This window comes from Lutzomyia longipalpis, chromosome 4 (assembly GCF_024334085.1).
Source record: "Lutzomyia longipalpis isolate SR_M1_2022 chromosome 4, ASM2433408v1".
Taxonomy (NCBI): domain Eukaryota; kingdom Metazoa; phylum Arthropoda; class Insecta; order Diptera; family Psychodidae; genus Lutzomyia; species Lutzomyia longipalpis.
Window position 1 is genome coordinate 17,404,687 of NC_074710.1, and position 18,191 is coordinate 17,422,877.

The 18,191-nt window shown below is 36.5% G+C and overlaps 1 protein-coding gene across 2 annotated transcripts; it reads left to right on the forward strand.

Annotated features, from left to right (window-relative positions):
• Positions 1 to 494: 494 nt before the first annotated feature.
• On the forward strand, positions 495 to 17,203 carry LOC129795336 (uncharacterized). Of its 2 annotated transcripts, XM_055836535.1 has the most exons (5): positions 495 to 1,653; positions 4,095 to 5,099; positions 13,260 to 14,277; positions 14,345 to 14,566; positions 16,374 to 17,203. In XM_055836535.1, the coding sequence occupies exons 1-5, from the start codon at positions 962 to 964 to the stop codon at positions 16,413 to 16,415; spliced, it is 2,979 nt and encodes a 992-aa protein (XP_055692510.1). In that variant the 5' UTR covers positions 495 to 961; the 3' UTR covers positions 16,416 to 17,203. The 2 variants fall into 2 exon arrangements, with proteins under 2 accessions (XP_055692510.1, XP_055692509.1); XM_055836534.1 differs by lacking the exon at positions 16,374 to 17,203 and having other exon boundaries at positions 14,345 to 15,537.
• Positions 17,204 to 18,191: the final 988 nt, after the last annotated feature.

Below are 18,191 nucleotides of genomic sequence, written 5' to 3' on the forward strand. Positions count from 1 at the left end.
TTGTTGGAGAGAAAATGAAATGGATTCATTTCACCGCTATCCGTCTCCCTCACACTTTCAGTTTTTCGCAATTTCCTCGCGTTTTCTGCCGAATTTTCCGGGGAAATTGTGTTTTTTGTGACCAGGAAAACACTTTTGAATTTTTGGCATCAAAAAATTCCAAAAGTCACAAAAATCCATTTCCGGGAAAAAAAGTGCGTGTAAAATCCCCAACCGTCAAAATTACGAATTTTTAATTTCAACCGTCAAAATTTCCGCGGGCCCCAAATTCCACACGGAGGAGCTCTCCGGGGACCTCGGAGCACCCGTAAGTGTCACAGCAACCTCAAAAATGTGTTTTGTGCCCAAATCTTTGGGAGAAAAACAAGAAAATCGCATTTTTGGAAAAACAAAAAAAAAGTTCGTTAAAATTCAAACAAAATAAAGAAAATGAATCACAAAGATGTGATTCTCAAAAACAAACAGAAGAAAAATTAGTGAATAGCCCCTTGACATCGCTTTGTGGTGAATTTCTCTTCAAGAGTGGAATGGTGGTGATTTTTGTGTAGTGTAAATTTTTATTTTTGTGTCGCTGTTTTTGTGTGCAAAAAATGCAATTCCCCGCAAAAGTTCCCCACTAAACACCCCCTTGGTGCCCCCAGGAAGCAATAAATGCCCACAGACGCCGAAAAAAGGGCTCGGAAGCTGTGAAAATTGTGCATTTATGGTGTCACCGTGTGTTATGAGTCCCCATTAGCTGGATTTTTTTTAAAGTGAATTTTCCGTGAAAATAGACATAAAGGCGGGACTTCCGGACTTTGGGGCTCGTGTACGGTGTGCGGGGGCTCGTGTGGTGGTGTCGGTACATCCGCACGGGGGCTAACAGTGCAGCCACGGAGGGGGCGCGTGTGTGGGAAGTTGAGTGAATGCATTGAGGTGGAAAGTTGGTGCATCTCCGAGGGAGGCACGTCGCGAGAAGAAAATGGATGCAACAGTGGAGAAACTTCCGCTCATTGACATAGCCACGGTGGCTGATGCCCCACCGGTGGCGGAGGCTGCTGCGAAGGAGCTGGAGAAGCGGGAAAAGGTCACGGAGGACGTGACGCCTGATGTGGCGGCTGCGGCGGCGATAAATCCGGAGCAGACGCAGACGGGAAGTGCGGCGGGGAGTCCAAAAGGCGCGGAAGTCGAGGAGGTGGAGGCCAGTGAACCCCAACAGTGCACTACTTCACCGGAAAATGGTGCAGAGGCGTCACCGGCTGTGCCAGACGACGACGTTAAAGCTCCGCCGCCGCAGGAGGAGGAGGAGGTTCAGTCAAAAGTTCAGCAGGATGACGACGTGAGGCCAAACAATGGAGGAACAGCAGAAGCAGCAGCAGCAGCAACATCAGCTGGTGGTGAAAGTGAAAATGGGGATGTGCCAAAGAGTAGTGATGAAGGTGCTCCCAATGCAAAGGAAGAAGCGGAAGCAGAGCAGGAGGAGGAAGAAGAAGTCAAAGTTCCCCGTCAGAAGGAGGAGCGTCCGGATGTGGAGATGCAGCAGCAGAAGCAAAATAATGGACGCGAAGTGATGATGCCAAAGCGAAAATTGGTGGACGTGCAACCCGTGAAAATGATGAGGATTCGCAGCTGGAAGAGTTCAGCGACAATTCTCAAAAAGCGCAGCATTAAATGGTGAGTGCATTGAACCTCATACAGCTCTCTTGTGTGTCCACATGGGGTGCAAAGGTTACATTTTGCGTCTGCGTAAAGTCTCATGGAATTCAAGAAAATTCCAAGGAATGCATTCTTTTGCCTTCTTTATGCGCGGAAAATTCCTCAAAAATATTGTTTTTTTTTTTGGATAAAAAAGAATATTTTCTTGTGGTTTAAAGAGAAAATAAAGATTTTGCAAATCTGTTTGAGTGTGTGTCTCGACTAAACAACATTTTACAGCTGAATATGATAAACGAAATATTTTAGAATTATAACCAGAAATTGAATAAAATAAAATAAAATAATTAAAAACTTTGAGATATTTTTTTAAAAATATTTATTCAAAAAATTCAAAAAAGATTATAAAGATTGTGGGTGAAATTCAGACTTAAGAAAGACAGATTTAACCCTTTAAGGTCCGCGATCAATCTAGCGAGCTGATTGAACTAAAAATAATTTTTATGGGTTTCTTTGGGCCCAAATAAGACATTTTTAACAAAAAATTCCAACTCTAAAATTTTCAGTTCTTTGTCCTTCCTGAATCTGTTAGACCTTGGGGATAATCGAGCCTTTGGGTCAGCGTATTTTTTGATGATTTTTTTCTGATTGTTTTAAGGCATTGCAATTTGAAAAAAAAATCATCAAAAAATACATTTTGCTCGATTTACTCTAAAAAATTTAAGTTTCACTTAAGAAAACTTAAAGATCTTAATTTTTCCAAAGAAATCTTTTAGTTTTTTTCTTTAGGAAACTTAAGAAAATTTATAAAGACATTTTTAAAAAAAACTTATGAATTTTAAGAAATCTTTTAAGAACTTTAAAGACTTTGAGTAAAGTTAAAAAATCCTAAGAAAACTTAAGTCTTTTTAAGCAAAATTAAATCTGTCTGACTAGTGAACTTCACTCTGTGTCTAAAATTGTCAGTGTCCTGGCTAAACATTCACAAAAAGAGATTTTTATTATTTTTTTTTATTTATTTCTTCAATGACATTTTTTTTAAATTCATTAAATGAACATTTTTGAGGACAATAAACTCACTTGAAAATAATTCTTAAACAAGTACATATAGAGTAAATAATATTAAAAAAGATCCTTTTCTCTTGGTTTGTGTCCTGGATAAATCGTTAAAAAATTCGGTTATAATTTTTTTTAAAGAAGTTTAAGCTTTGAAAATAAATCAAAGAAAAAAAAAACAATGCGGCTGATTTTTTTTGTCAAAATTAAAGGCATGTCGATATCTCCAATAATAACTAGCTTAAGTATAAAATGCTGCATTAATGGAATCGTCCTAATTTAATCTAATCAAAATGAAATTATTTATTTCATTTTTTTTTCTGTTTTTGAAATTATGAGAACAATTTGTAGGAATTAATCAAATCCTAAAAACATTAATTAGACAGAAAATTAAAAAAAAAACATACCGTTTCAACAAAAAAGTTGAGTTAAGATTGTTTTACTCGGAGTCTTTGAAGAGCATCAATGAGACTTTGTTGATGTTTCAACTTTCAATAGTATGTAACTTCCAATTAGTACTGAAACATAATGTTTCAATGATGCTTCTTAAAACTTTATTATAAGATTCAATAGGTTTGATCTGCAAAGTTAGAAGAAAGCTGTTGAATCTTAATTACTTAGAATTATTAGTTATTCTTGTATTACACATTGCTTAAAATTGTAGAGTAGTATAGCCGAGACACTTTAATGTGCTATAAAAGTTTAAAAAAACATCTTCTTAATGCTTTCACATAAAAAAAACAGTTTTAAATATTACTTTAAAAAAATCGTATTTTTTTAAGAATTCAGCTTCTTATAACTTCTTTCAACTTCTCTTAAGAGCTAAAGGATTTTATGGTATGTGTCTAGATTACTATAAATATTTTATTTTATAGTAAGAAATTTAAAAAAATTTTCTCCATTATCTCACTTTCTGAAATAATTAAAAAGGAAATTCTAAAAGTTTTTGAAAGCTTTTTTTTTTCTTTAAAGCAAAAGACTGCCCTTAAATCTTTCTTAGGGTCCAATGTGACTACAATAAGTAAATGAGCATAGGCACATACCTATATACTAATACTTTAGTGCAAATTAGCCTTCAATTTGAGCACACAACATTGCAATTTCAAATAAACGTGCACATATGAATGCAACAACGATAAAATATTATTTCAAAAAAAAAAATCTTTTAAATAACTCAAAAGAAGAGAGAATTGAGTGAAGAAAAAAAAACAATATCGCGTACTCGCGCGAGAAGAGGTAATACCTCAAGGTTGCAAGAGTTTAAACAATTGCAAGTAGAGACTTTGCGCTTTTTTTTTCTCTCCCTCCACTCCCTCCCGCCTTTCCTGCTTCTCGCGTTGGGTGTTTCTGTGTCACTGCCGATTGAGAAAGAAAGAAAGAAAAAAACAAATTTTTACGTTCTTTAGGCTAAACAAGAATAAATATCAACTTGGACGTGAGAGGAATGCCTTTGAGCGACAAAAGGATGCTGCTGATGTGCTCAAGGAGGGCTCAATGGCGTCATTTGGCTATGAGATGTTCACGGGGAGTGGTGGGAGTGACGGTGGGGGCGTTGGGAAGAAGGTGAAGGGTGCAAATGGGGGTGAGGAAGGAGATGATGCAGATGAGGAGGAAGTGGATGAGGATGAGGAAGAGGATGAGGAGGAGGAAGAGGAGGATTTCGAAGTGATGGAGAATCAGGCAAAACGCTCCCGAATGGATGATGAGGATGACGATGTGGAGATTGTTGTGACAAAGAAGCGCGATGGGGGGACGGAGAAAGTGTTCTGTGATAGGAAGAATGGGAAGAAGGGTGGCAGTAGCAATGATGACGTGATGACCACAAAGAGGGGAGCAATCTCCCCGTCATCCCATCACCAACAGCAGCAGCAGCAGCAGGGAGATCATCCGGTGGCCAAAGGGAACGAAGCACCTGACAAAGGGAAGCAGAAGCGCGATGGGAAGTTACCAAGTAATGCAGCAGCAGCAGCAGCAACACAAACACATCTCGATGATCCAACAAAGAAGCTTTGCTTGGAGTTGGAGATGAATTTTGCATCGCATGACAAAATGCTCACGGATTACATTGAGGGGACGGCAAATGAGAGCGTGGGCGGCATTCAGCGCCACGTGGAGCAACTTATTGTGGAAATACAAACACTGAGCGACATGATACGTGCCAAGGAGATGGAATGGAATAATATGTTGCACCTGAAGAAGGTCAAGGAAGAGATTGTGGCGCGTCTGACAAGGAGGCGGCACGTCATGGAGTTTGCTTCGGCCAAATTTGGGATGACGCCACTCGACTACGGGGCATTCGGGGGTGAATCGAAAGGGGATGATTCCATTACGAAACTCACGCAGGCTCTCCTCAGTAGAGCAGGAATGGCTGATGGGACACACAAAGGCAATTCCACTTCTGCAGAAGCCAGGTGAGAGAGATAATTTGCATTTATTTTGTTTTATTTTGAAATTTCAGCTTCTAAAGATTATTTTAGGTGTTAAAATTGCATAATTGATCGATGATTGAGCATAAATTGATAAAAATTGTGAAGAGCAATATTTGGTCAATATCAATTGAGTTAAAATTGACTCAATATTGATTGTCAACAATAATTGATTAATAATTGTGCACAAATTGACCAATTGATAAAAAATTAAACAATATTTGGTCAATATTGATTCAGTTTAAATTGGATTAATATTGATTGATAAATAATTGAGCATAAAAAGGCCGAGTAATTTATAAAAAAAATTGAACAATAGTTGGTCAATATTGATTGAGTTACAAAAATTGACTCAATATTGATTGTCAACAATATTTGATTAATAATGAAGCATAAATTGACCAATTGATAAAAAATTGAAGAATATTTGGTCAATCAATGGTCAATATTGATTGAGTTTAAATTGACTTTATATTGATTGATCAATAATTGAGCATAAATTGACCTACTGATTCATAAAAAAAAATTGAACGATAGTTGGTAAATATTGATTGAGTTAAAATTGACTCAATATTGATTGTCAAAAATGTTTTATCAATAATTGAGCTTAAATTGACCTACTGATTGATAAAGATTTGAAGAACAATATTTGTTCAATTGTTGGCCAATAAATGGTTAATATTTAATGAGTTTAAATTGACTTAATATTGAATGATCAATAATTGAGCATAAAACAACCGAATAATTGATTTAAAAAACAATTAAACAAAAATTGGTCAATTGACTTAATATTGATTGTCAAAAATGTTTTATCAATAATTGTGCATAAATTGACTTACTGATTGATAAGAAAAATTGAAGAAACAATAGTTTATGAACAGTTGATCAATCCTTGATCAATAATTGGACAGTATTGAGTCAATGTAGGACCGTAAAGATAATCAATTATTGATCAATCAGAATTGACCTGAGATTGATCAATAGTTGATCAATTGATCGTTTAACTGGCTAAATTGATTCATCAATTATCGATCAATCGATTAATTCATCTTTTTGTGACAATCAAGATTGAACATCTAATGACTCAATCAACTAAATCAATAAAAAGATTAATTATTATTATTATTACCTATACCTATTAATTAATGATTGAAAATAATTAATTAATATTTTTTTGATTCTGAATTTTAATTTCATCGCTTTCATGATCTGAATTAAAGTTTTTCAGAAGTTTATTATAATCCATGTTTTTATTTTAAAAGAATTAATAATTTTTCAACGGATTGAAAAGACTTTTAGGCTCTTAAAATATTTAAGTGTTCTAATATAGTCTGTATTTTGTTAAAGGGCCTAAAAACATTTTTTTTCATTATGAATCTTAAATTTTAGAGCTTGTCTAAAAAAACATTAAAATCTAAAGGATCTTAAGGGGAATGTTAGGAATCACAAAAACCTATTGAGGTCCTACAAAAATTTCTGATCTTATATACAGAATTTTCTAAGGTCTAAATAAGATTTAGCAGACCTTAGAAATTAAGGAATTTAATTTTAATTTTCAGAATTTCAAGCTAAATTGAAGGATTAAAATTAAGTTTCTTTTGGGTCCAAATAAAATCCTTTTTAAATTTATCTACTAACTTTTGGAAATTTTAAAGTCTTAATCGAGCTTTAATTAATTTTCAAAGTTCTTCAGAGCGTAATAAAATAATTACTATTGAAGGAGTTTATTTAGCTTTTTAAAGTCCAAAAAAATATTTTCTGTTCTTAACCGAATATTTTTTTTTTTTTTTTTTTTTTTTTTTTAACTCCATTTAATTTCACAATCTGTTTTACAATATTAATAACAATAAGTGAAATATTTTGTCATATATGAAAATGTCTTCGGAGAGATACTACCCAGTGGTAGCACCCTATATTGGAGTTATCATTTTATCACATAAAAAGTGTAACAAAAGATATTAGGACAAAAGGCTACAAGACATCTAAATAACATCTAAATTGACTACGCGAGATCTTTTAAGGCGTCTTTTATAACGTTCCTTTAGGAGTTTCTTTGCAAGTGGATTTGTGTGATTGGAGATTCTCTCTTTATATTTGGGCAGTCTGTCTTGAATTTCCTCCTGGACCGTCAGCATATCTACACCTCCTCTAATAGCGTAATTTGAGACAAACCACGGCGCTCCGGTGATTGTTCTGAGGTACTTGTTCTCAAATCTCTGCAGAATCTCCACATTTGAATTTGATGCACTCCCCCACAATTCTATCCCGTACATCCACACGGGTTTCAGCATAGCCTTATAAAGCAGCAATTTGCTATCGAGTGACAATTGTGATCTCTTCCCGACCAACCAATACATCTTCCTCATTTTCTCACTGAGCTGCATCCTTTTCTTCCAAATGTGTGTCTTCCAGGTGAGTCTCCGGTCCATGTGCATACCGAGGTATTTGGCACATTCCGCAACAGGCAATTGCACATCATTTAACTTAACTGGAGGGCAGGTGTACTTTTTGAGGGTATATGTGACGTGCACTGATTTGGATTCATTTGTCCTAATTCTCCACTTGGTAAACCATTCCTGCAGACGATTTAATCCCTCTTGGAGCATACGAGAAGCTAACACGGGGTCCTCATGTGATGCCAGCAGTACAGTGTCATCAGCATAAGTTGCGATTTTTGTTTGAGGTGTAGTTGGGATGTCTGCAGTGAATATGGAATACAAAACGGGGCCCAGGACACTTCCCTGTGGTACCCCCGAATGAATCTCCACCAATCCAGTGAGCGCCTCTTTCTGCTTCACAAAGAAATGTCGTCCCAGAAGATAAGACTTCAAAACCTCACAATGCTGGCCAGGTAGTTGTTTCTCGATCTTGTGTAGCAACCCCTCGTGCCACACTTTGTCGAATGCAGCACTAACATCCAGAAAGGCGGCCGAACAATACCTCATCCTCTCCAGATCCTCACTGATGGTGTCCACAACTCGATGAATTTGCTCCACCGTAGAATGCTGCCGCCGGAAACCAAATTGATGGTTGGGGATCAGCTGTCTCTCCTCAATGATTGGCCTCATTCTCTCCAAAAAGAGCTTCTCAAATGCCTTGGACAGGACAGGCAACAGGCTTATAGGCCTATATGATGCTACCTCCTCCGGTTTTTTCCCAGGCTTCGGGATCATCATAATCTGCGCTATCTTCCAAAAGCTCGGAAAATGCTGCAATCTCAACACCGCATTGAAAATGTGTGTGATGTGTCTGATGCACTTGAAAGGAAGCTCCCTGAGGATGCGACCCGTGATCAAATCATATCCCGGGGCTTTCTTTGGATTGATCTGTTTGAACACTGCCTGGACTTCTTTGGGACTAAAGTACTTTATACGAGGATCATCTGCGGAGGAATCAATTGAGGCATCAGTAGATTGGGGGAGCGCTGACACTCCCATGTCCCAAGGGGTGAATACCTTCTGAAGATGCTCAGCAAACGCATGCACTTTCTGTTCGTCTGTTCTCAACCATGAGCCGTCCCCAGCCCTAAGTGGAGGATTTGGTTGCTGTGGGCGCTTTAAGTACTTTGTCGCCTTCCACAGGCTATAATCAGTGGCCTGAGTCGGGGTAAGATTTGATAGATATTCCTGCACCGAAATATCTCTTGCATCCCTGAGTACACGTTTCAGCTCCTTAGCAGCCACATTCCAGGCATGTTTATCCGCAGGAGATCTGGTCCTTCTCCAGATGCTTCTCAGCTTCCTTTTGGCAGCAATCATCTTTGAGATATTGTGTGGAAGTGTCTTGTTGGACTTCATTGTGCCACCCTCCGGTGTTGCGCGCCATGCAGCCTGCTGTATTGCCGTCGTGAGCTCCTCGACACTCAACTCAAGATCTTCACTCGTCTTCAGAGGCACATTCAGTGAGATGAGCTTATCAAGTTCATTCCTGAATAAAGTCCAATCGGTCTTCTTGTTGCTCAGCGTAGGTGGTTTTTGTGTTGTTTGAACATTCTCATGCAAAGTCAGCAAAATGGGTGTGTGATCTGAAGACAGATCCAAAAGCGATGTCACCTTGCAGCGCCCACCATCAATCCCCTTTGTAACAAAAAAGTCCAGGAGATCTGGTATTTTAGCACTATCCGTTGGCCAATAGGTAGGATCCCCTCCACTAAGAAACGATAAACCGCCATCATTGATTGCCACCATCAACTCTCTGCCCTTACATGTAGTTAATCGTGAGCCCCACATTGTATTTTTGGCATTGTAGTCACCGCCAGCAATAAATCTTGAGCCAAGTGTTGCAAAGAATTTCCCATAGTGCTCCTTTTTGTTGTTGTGTCGCGGTGGGCAGTAAACTGATGCCACCGCAAGCGTTTGGCCCGAGAGATCATTGAGGTGCACACATGTACCCTGCAGATAATCCTCTCTGTAATTTTCACCCTCGTAATGCTGAATTTTATTGCTAATGATGACCGCCGAACCACCATGGCCCTTCCCATCCGGATGATTTGTGGCATAAATTGTGTATCCAGGGAATCTCGCGTAGCTTTTGTCTGTTAAATGAGTTTCAGAAATTAGCATCACATCAATATCAAATTGAGTTAAAAATACGCGCAGCTCTTGTACATGTGCGCATAATCCGTTGGCATTCCAGGTGCAGATTTTTATGCTGTCCAACATCTTATGAAAGTTTAGCGACTAGCGTGGTTAATAGGGTCAGAACAGTATCCATTTTGCTCATTAATCCTATCATTGCTGACTTTAAATCATCCATGTCGTTCTTGGGTTGTGTTGACTGAGTGGGGTGATTCTCAGAACATTGACAACCATTTTGCCGTACAGCATCTGCATATGTTGATTCTTGTGGTGGGACATTGTTGGTATTCGGAGACGGAGGAGGCGTGGGAACTCTCTCTCTAGTCGTCCTCTCTCTGAGCGCAGGATACAGCTTACGGCGAAGCTGTACATGAACAGAGCATCCTCTGTAGTTGGCAGGGTGATTTTCATTGCAGTTCACGCATCTAACAGCATTATCCTTTTCCTTTCTTGTGCATTGGGTGGTGTGGTGATCGCCCAAACATTTAACACATCGTGGAGCACGAGTGCAGAAGGTTTTAGTGTGATTGTAGCGCTGGCATCGTGTGCATTGTGGGATCTCCCTCCTGGATCTGGGAGGCTCCACGGTAACAACAGTGTTTAAGAATCTCGTTACATCATAAATATCCTTGTTATTCTCCTTGGTAGCAAGGTCAACAAAAAACATAGGTAGAGGCTTTTTAGTGCCCCTCTGTCTAACATTACAAACATTTACTGCATGGTGGTCAGCTTCCAGAAGCCCATTTTTTATTTCTTCGGGTGTTGTGAGTGCATGTAGTCCTTTTAGGATCACGCGGAAGTGTCTCTCCTTTTTAAATTGATATGTATGTAGTTCTGTGTTTTTTTCCTTCAGCTTAGCTAAGACACTCCTATATAGCTCCACTGTGGAGACCTGCACTTTTACTTGATTTCCAGAGAGAACTTTTAAAATAAAAGCTCCATTGGTCAATTCTTGCAGTTGAGATTTGAGAGGCGCAATATGTTCAACCTTGTGCACAAAAATTGGTGGCGGTCGAGGTTGTTGTCTTGACTCGGCACTTTGGGCATTATCATCTCTTATCTCATCTCTCAGTTCATTGTTGACATCCGATGACATTGGATGATCCTCCTCCAAGCCGGAAAAACGATTGCTGGTAGGCGCTCCTTGCCAGTAGTCAGTTAGTGTCGGTTGTTTAATAGTCGGTTGTGATCCCCTCAACGGAGGACTAGATCCTTTTCGTTTGCTGCCACTAGCAACAGGTGTCAATTGCGTAAGATCTGCATTGGAGCCACTCATCCCATCAGTCGCCGGCATGGTAGTAGCAGGTGTCCAATCGGTGAGAATAAAAAAGCTCAAAAACGGCCGGCACAGGGGGGCCCACGGATAGTTTTCGCTCTATAGTTGTTTTCCGTGGACTCCTGCGCCTGAAAATATTTGCCAATTTTGGCTCAAAGGCAAAATATATAAGAAAATTGCCCAAAATCCAGGAGCTTGTCAAAGCTGTGTTTTTAGTACTTGCCTGGAAGTCTGACACTAACCGAATATTTAAGGATTTTTTTTTTTATTTTAGAACTTTGTAGATAAATTTTTTAAAGGACTTGAAAGATCCTCGGGTTGATACTGACGGAAATTTAATGTTTTTGATGCTTTAGGATAAATCCTTCCGATTGCGTCAATCGGAAGGATTTATCCTAAAGCATCAAAAGACTTGAAAGATCCTAATTCAATCTTTTAAGTTTTTTTTTTAATTGTTAAAGTCATTTAATTTTTATTATCTATTTATTCTTTTTTTTTTCTCTAAAAGAAATCGAAGGACTAATACCGAAATTTTACTTTTTAGTCTCTTCATAAAAAAAATCTTAGACATTGATATAAAACGTATAAAAGATCCAAGAAAAAAATCTCATTAAAACTTTAAGCATCTGTCTGTCTGTCTTTAAGTCAATGCCCCGTAAAATTCTTTTTAAATAAAAAAAAAAAAAAATATCTTGACCTTTTGACTTCCAGACACCCCAAAAGGTCAATCACCTGATCCTGCACTTATTTTTTTAATATGTGTGCTTGACTAGACAAAAATATCATTTTAAAACACATTTTTGTATTTTTTTTAAATATGAATAAATATTTATCTTTAGTCACGTTTCTATTGTTCCAATTTCTTTAATTTTTGCAAATTCCTCATTAGTTTATTTTATGTGAATTTTGAGATAATTTAACAGTGAAAAAAATCAGAGAATCATTAAATCTTTTAAATTTTTTTTTTAAATTGAAATGTTGTATTTGGTCGAAATCAGTATGAAATCAGTTTGAAGTATGAAATCTCAATTGGGTTAAAGAAATTTCTTTAAATTTTTAGAGTTTCTTTGTTTTTATATTTAGGTGCTTTTTACGTCCAAATCTAAACTACATAAGGCATATAAATGTGAAAAGAAATTGTTAAATGTTTCAAATGTTCTTTATTGAAATGTATTTAGTCGAAATCAGCAGGATATCAGACAAAGTTTTCAAAATCATTTTAATTTCAACTTTAAAAGTTTTCTCGTCGAAATCAGTGTTGTATCAGACAAAGTTCTAAAAGAAAGTTGTTATTAAAAGAAAATTATTCAAAATAAATTAATTATTTTCTAAATTGACAAATTGTTGATGTTTTACGTCGAAATCAGCATGATATCAGATTAGGGTTACCCCATCTAGGGGTTTAAGCCGGAGACTTCGGGTTTCGAGGTATGATCTCCGGGCTGCGGGTTTAGGATAAACTCCTCCGGATCACACGGTTTTAGCTTTTTTTTTTGCTTTTATTTTCTGCAGTACAAGAAAGCCCAAAAAATCGGAAATTGAAATAGACTCTGTAATTTAGGAAGTTTAGATTTTTTTTAGCTAAAGGAAAATCGTCTTAAGTCAGATTTGAGTTTTTCTAAACCAGAATAAACTTCTTTAAGTTGGACTAGAGTTTTCTTCAAACTAGGTTTAAGTTTTTCAAGGCAATCCTAAGACTTTTAAACAAGATCTTTCTTGTAGATTAGACTTGAGGTTTTTTTTTAAGGTTAGGCCTTTAAGGTTTCAAGGTTAGATCAGGCTGAACTGAGTCTGAATGCGTCTTAAAAGTCTGACCTAAAAGAAGTATGGTTTAGCCTAGGAAAAATAGGTCAGGTCTTATAAACGGCTTAGCTTGTTTCTTGAGTCAGGCTTGACACGCTTAAGGTCTTATACAATTTACCTTACTTTAGAATTATTTAAGATATAACTTTAAGGGTTTTAATATCTAAAACAGGTCAGGTCTAGAATGCACTTAACCCTTCCTCAGCATAACTTAGGAAACTTAAAACTCATTAAAAAAAATTTTGTAGTTTAAAAGAATTTAATATTTAACTTTAAAAAAAAACTGAGATTTAAAAAACTTAAGCTCAACTTATAAAAAAAAATGAAGCCTGGTTTAAGTAATAAAAAAGCCTGAATTAAAAAAAACTCAAACCGATCCCTTGTGCTAAAAAAGTTCGTGAAAAAAACGACCTAATTTTTTAAAATGAAATAAATTTAAGAAATTCTTTTAAATTTTTTTTAAATCAAAAACATTTTTTTCCTTTGAAGAAATTCGCAACATTTGAAGTCAAACGACGGCAATTCCTCCTCCCTTTTGGCCGCCTTTGGGGCATCTGCCGCGGGGGTTGGTGGTGATTTGGGGGCACATACACGTTCTTCCGGCAGCGATGGGGGCTTAACGGCCGCCCAGGCGACTGCCTTTGCGAATGATCTCTTCAATGGGCACAACACGCGATTGACGCAGCAAATGGGGCGGCAGGGTGCAATAAAGGATGTGAAGAGTATTATTGCGGACTACCGGCAGCGACATCCGGAGGTGGTGCCACGCCGGGGGCGACGGATGAAGCCACTCACGGGCGGGGAGATGAGCAGCAGCAAGGAGGGTGGGGGGAATTCGCGCCCATCCAGTGCTGATTCGAGTCACAGCAATGCCACAAATAGTAACTTTGCAACGTCTTCCGGGCATGCGGCTACGCAATCCGGAGGAGCCCCCACGGGGAGTCTCTCCTTCAAGGATGTCCTCGTGCAATTTGCAAAGCTCAGTCAGAGTGACCGGCAGATGATCTCAACGGCCACCGAGGGGGTTGGGGGTACGGGTGGGGGTGGCGGCTCCAAAGCACCCCCACCGTACCCCGAAGTAACACTGTACCCGGTGAGCAGTCAATCGGCAGCAGCTGCCAATGAGCAGATGATGCTCAATAATGCCAATAATTCCCACTCAAATTCCCTCCTGCACGGGATACTCACGAAGAGCACATCGCGCCCCAATGCAGCGGGATTCACGTCCTTCTCGCCCACCTTGGCGCGCCTCCTCACAGCTCCGGAGCGAATAACAAACCCCCAAACGGGTGGCGGGGGTGGTGGCGCACAGTTCCAGCAACAACTCAATCCAGCACTCAATCTCTCCAAATCTCACAGTGAAATCACAATAACGCCCGTTGTGAGTCAAACTAATCTCCAGCAGAGTCTCCTGCAGCAGCAGCAGCAGCAGCAGAGATTTGAGAATTGCAACTCCTCATCCGGTGGTGTGCAGATTCGCATGAAGCAGGAGAATGTCTTCAATATTGTGAGTCTTTTATTTCTTTTCTTTTCGTTCTTTGTTTGAGTTTCATCTCCGGAAAATCCTTTTGCAGGACGACGAGGCGGATGATTCAGCGGACAGGCTGGTGATTGACGAGGGGGGCGGCGAGAGGAATGCAATGGACACAAGTGGGGGGAAGGAGCAACAAATCAGCATTGTCGGGCAGGAATTCCATGAGAATGAGGTGCCAGAGTGTCAGGGATGCAAGAAGAGGGAGGCACAATTTGTCTGTGCTGGCTGTGGGAATCAATGGTACTGCAGCCGGGAATGTCAGGTAAAAATCTTTTTTTTTAAATTATTTTTTGTTCTTTTCCTGTAGCTGAGACACATTTTTGTGGTAGAAATTTTTTTCAGTCGAGACACATTTTGTGCTATAAACAATTAAAGTTATAGTTTAGACGGTTTAAACGCCATCTGTACTAAAAAAAACCTAAAATTTGCAGTCGAGAAATATTTTTGCGGTATAAAAAATTTAAAAATTGCAGTTGAGACACATTTTGTGCTATAAAAAAGATAAATTTGTATCTCATAGACATTTTGTCCTATAAAAAATCAAAGTTATAGTTCAGACGATTTTAACACAATATGTACCTACTAAAAAACTAAATTTTGCAGTCGAGACACTTTTTGTGCTATAAAAAAGATTAATTTGTATCTCATACACATTTTATGCTATAAAACATTTAAGTTCAAAAAAATAAACTAAACTTACTAATATTTAAGTTCAGAGAGTTTAAACACAATCTATACAAAAAAAAAACAAAAAATTACAGTAGGAGTCACATTTTGTCCGATAGATCCTATAAATAGTTGAGTTTATGCTTCAAATATTAAAAAAATGCAGTAGGTTCTGCAGAGTGCAAATTCCTTTGTCGAAACTCATAAATTAAATTTTTACCTGAAACACATTTCGTCCTATAAAAAATATGAATTTATGGTTCGAATGATTCAAATACATTCCTTGCTTAAAATATTGTAGATTTCTTGCTCGAAACACATTTCGCGGTAAACAAATGAAACTCTGCAATGAAGACATATTTTGTGCTATAATAAAAATAATTTGTTAGCTAAGACTCAAATTTTACTATAATAATTAAATTCAACAGTTACATTTTGTGGTACTTTCTATATAAAAAAAAAGAATTTATGGTTTAAGTATATTTTGTGAAAAGAAAACAAATATTCCGTAGTCAAGACACGTGTTAGAGGTTTAGACACATATTTTTGTTATAAAAAAAAAACAAATTAAACTTCAATCGAGACTCATATTTTCGCTAAAAAAAAATAGGTTTTTATCGCACAGAGATACTTTCTATTATAGCTATTAAAAATTTAGAATTTGTAGCTGCGACGTTTGATGCTATAAAAATACAATGTCTAGTTGAGACACAATTCTAGGTAAAAATAGTAAACTTCCAGTTCAGACGATTCAAACAGAATCTGTAATCTAAATATATTTCTTATTCAAGACATATTTTTTGCTATAAAAATTTGAACATTTTATCATTTGATGAGATGTGTTGCTATAAAAATTATAATTGTTAGCCGAGACATATTTTATGCTATAACGATAAATTAAAGTGTCTATTCGAAGAATATTTCGTGCCATAAAGAGTAAAATTTTTATTTGAAACAAACTTTGCTTTATGAAAATAAAATTTTGAACTAAAGAAAAAAATTATATTTGCTGACAAAACACATTTCATACTTAAAAAAAAAAACTAAGAATTCTAGTGGAGACACATTTTTTGCTATAAAAATTGAATTTTCTTGTGAAACCCGATAATAGCGCCGACAGCTAAATCTTCCAATCGGACAAGCCGTTTAGGGCTGCCCAAAGCCAAAAGTGATTAATAAACATAACTCGTAAACGGCTTGACCGATTTTAATCAAATTACATTCAAATGAAAGGTTTTAGGAAACCCTTTAAATGTCTAAAATGTTGCAAGTTCCAAAAATGGCCAGAAGAGGTCCAAAAATCCCAAAGAGAATTTTTATTAATGTAAATTAAAAACGTCTTTAATGACTTTCAACATTTTTTTTTTAAACAAAAAATTATTTTTTTTTAATGTTTTTTCTAGGTTTCTGCATGGGATGAACATTCAGAGGTTTGCACGGGTTAAAGGGGGGGGAAAAAACTTCATGATCCAGAGACTGGGGCAAAAGCGACACAAACAAAGTTTTCCTCTAAAAATTTACAAAAAAAAATTAAATGAAAAATAAATATGTGAAGAAGGAATGAGAAAGGGAGAGAGATGAAAAGAGAACGCATCATGCAAAGATTTTTTTTACATACATAAATTGATGCTTAATGCCATTTTTATTCTTATAAAACTATTTAAGAAAATGAAGAGAAAAAAAATATTAAGAATAAGAAATGATTCCTCAGAAAAAAAAAAGAAAAATAACTCCGCGTTTTGCATGAGAAGGTCTCCATGCATTTTGTGGTGGAATTTACTGCAGAGAAGATGATGAAGAGAAGCAACAAAGAAGAAAGATTAAAATAGTAGAGAACATTTAGCTATTAGAGAGAGAAAGAGAGAATAAAATCATTTTATTTTATAAATGAAAAAAATATATAAAAGAAAAGGAAATTCATCGTAGTTTTGTGGTAAAGAGTTTCTCATTTTTTTTGTATAATTTAACTTTTATTATTCCTAAAAAAGAATTTTTTTGTATGAGTTTTTTTACGATACAATGAGCAAAAAAAAAGTGAGAAAATTTTTGGAAAAAAAATGAGGGAAATCCCCGCGAAAAGGGGGCGGCGCAATCAAACGGGGGGAGGGGGGAGCTCCCACCTGACTTGGACAACAAATTCTATATTGTGTAGATTTTTCTTTTTATTTATTTCCCAAATCAACGCGTTTATTCATTTTAGGAGTAAATAAAATATACCTATATATTGTAGAAATTTTTTTTCGTATATTATATACAACATACCAGTCAATTTTATTATTAAAAAAAAAATAATTTTTTAGAGAGAGAAAGAGATATTAAAAGAGGAGTGAAAAAAAGTGAAGGAAATGTATTTAGAATACTTTTTATTATATTCTCACAACAACAACAAAAAGAAAAAAATATTGTAGTGTGTTTGCTTTATAATAATATATTTTAAAATAAATAAATATAATAATATAACATATCCAAAGAAGGAATTTTTATTTTTACTTCAAAAAAAGGAACTTAAAAGTTATTTAGAGTCGATAACATTCTGAAGAATTGGCTATAAATCCCACCGGGGTACAGATTCATTAAAGTTAACCCTTCGCTGCCACACACAGAAAAATTATTCGTATTAGTCGAATGCGAGTGTTTTCGGACACATTGGCAGTCGAGTTATTTAAACAATATAGGAAATATGATTTTTGGTCGAAATTTATGTGTGTGCATGAAAGGAAGGAGTTTAATTCACAATATCTATATTTTATATATTTAGGGGAATCTGGGGTAAAATGGTGAGCTTTTGGGAGATAATTTTTCCAGAGTTCCGTGGAAATATTTGAGTTTTCCCAAGACGACTATCTTAAAGGAAATTTTCCGGGCTACAACTTTGTCTCAGACGATTATTTTCTAACTCAACGGGAAAATTCACAACTTCAAAACTTCATAAAACCGCATTTCATAAAAACGATTCAGGAAATGTTGCTTTATGAACGATACTACAGAAGTTTCTTTTAAAAATTAAAGATGAATCAGAAAAGACAATTCTTGATTACAATTGTGACCACCGAAACTATGAATATACTAATGAGAGATCAGAGAGACCTATATGTCTCAATCGATCAATAAAACTTTTCTTGGATAAATATCAATTAGAAGAATCATGGAAAAGGAAGTTGTTTGAGTTCAAGGAGAATTTAAAAAATTTTATCACATAATGAACTTTCATTAATTGTGGA

What these genes read in the sequence shown, in the direction of transcription:
- LOC129795336 (XM_055836534.1), top strand. Translation starts at nt 962, where the DNA reads ATGGATGCAACAGTGGAGAAACTTCCGCTCATTGACATAGCCACGGTG. An exon ending in AAAAAGCGCAGCATTAAATG is followed by an intron (nt 1,654 to 4,094) that starts GTGAGTGCATTG and finishes TACGTTCTTTAG; the next exon opens with GCTAAACAAGAATAAATATC. An exon ending in AGGAGAATGTCTTCAATATT is followed by an intron (nt 14,278 to 14,344) that starts GTGAGTCTTTTA and finishes ATCCTTTTGCAG; the next exon opens with GACGACGAGGCGGATGATTC.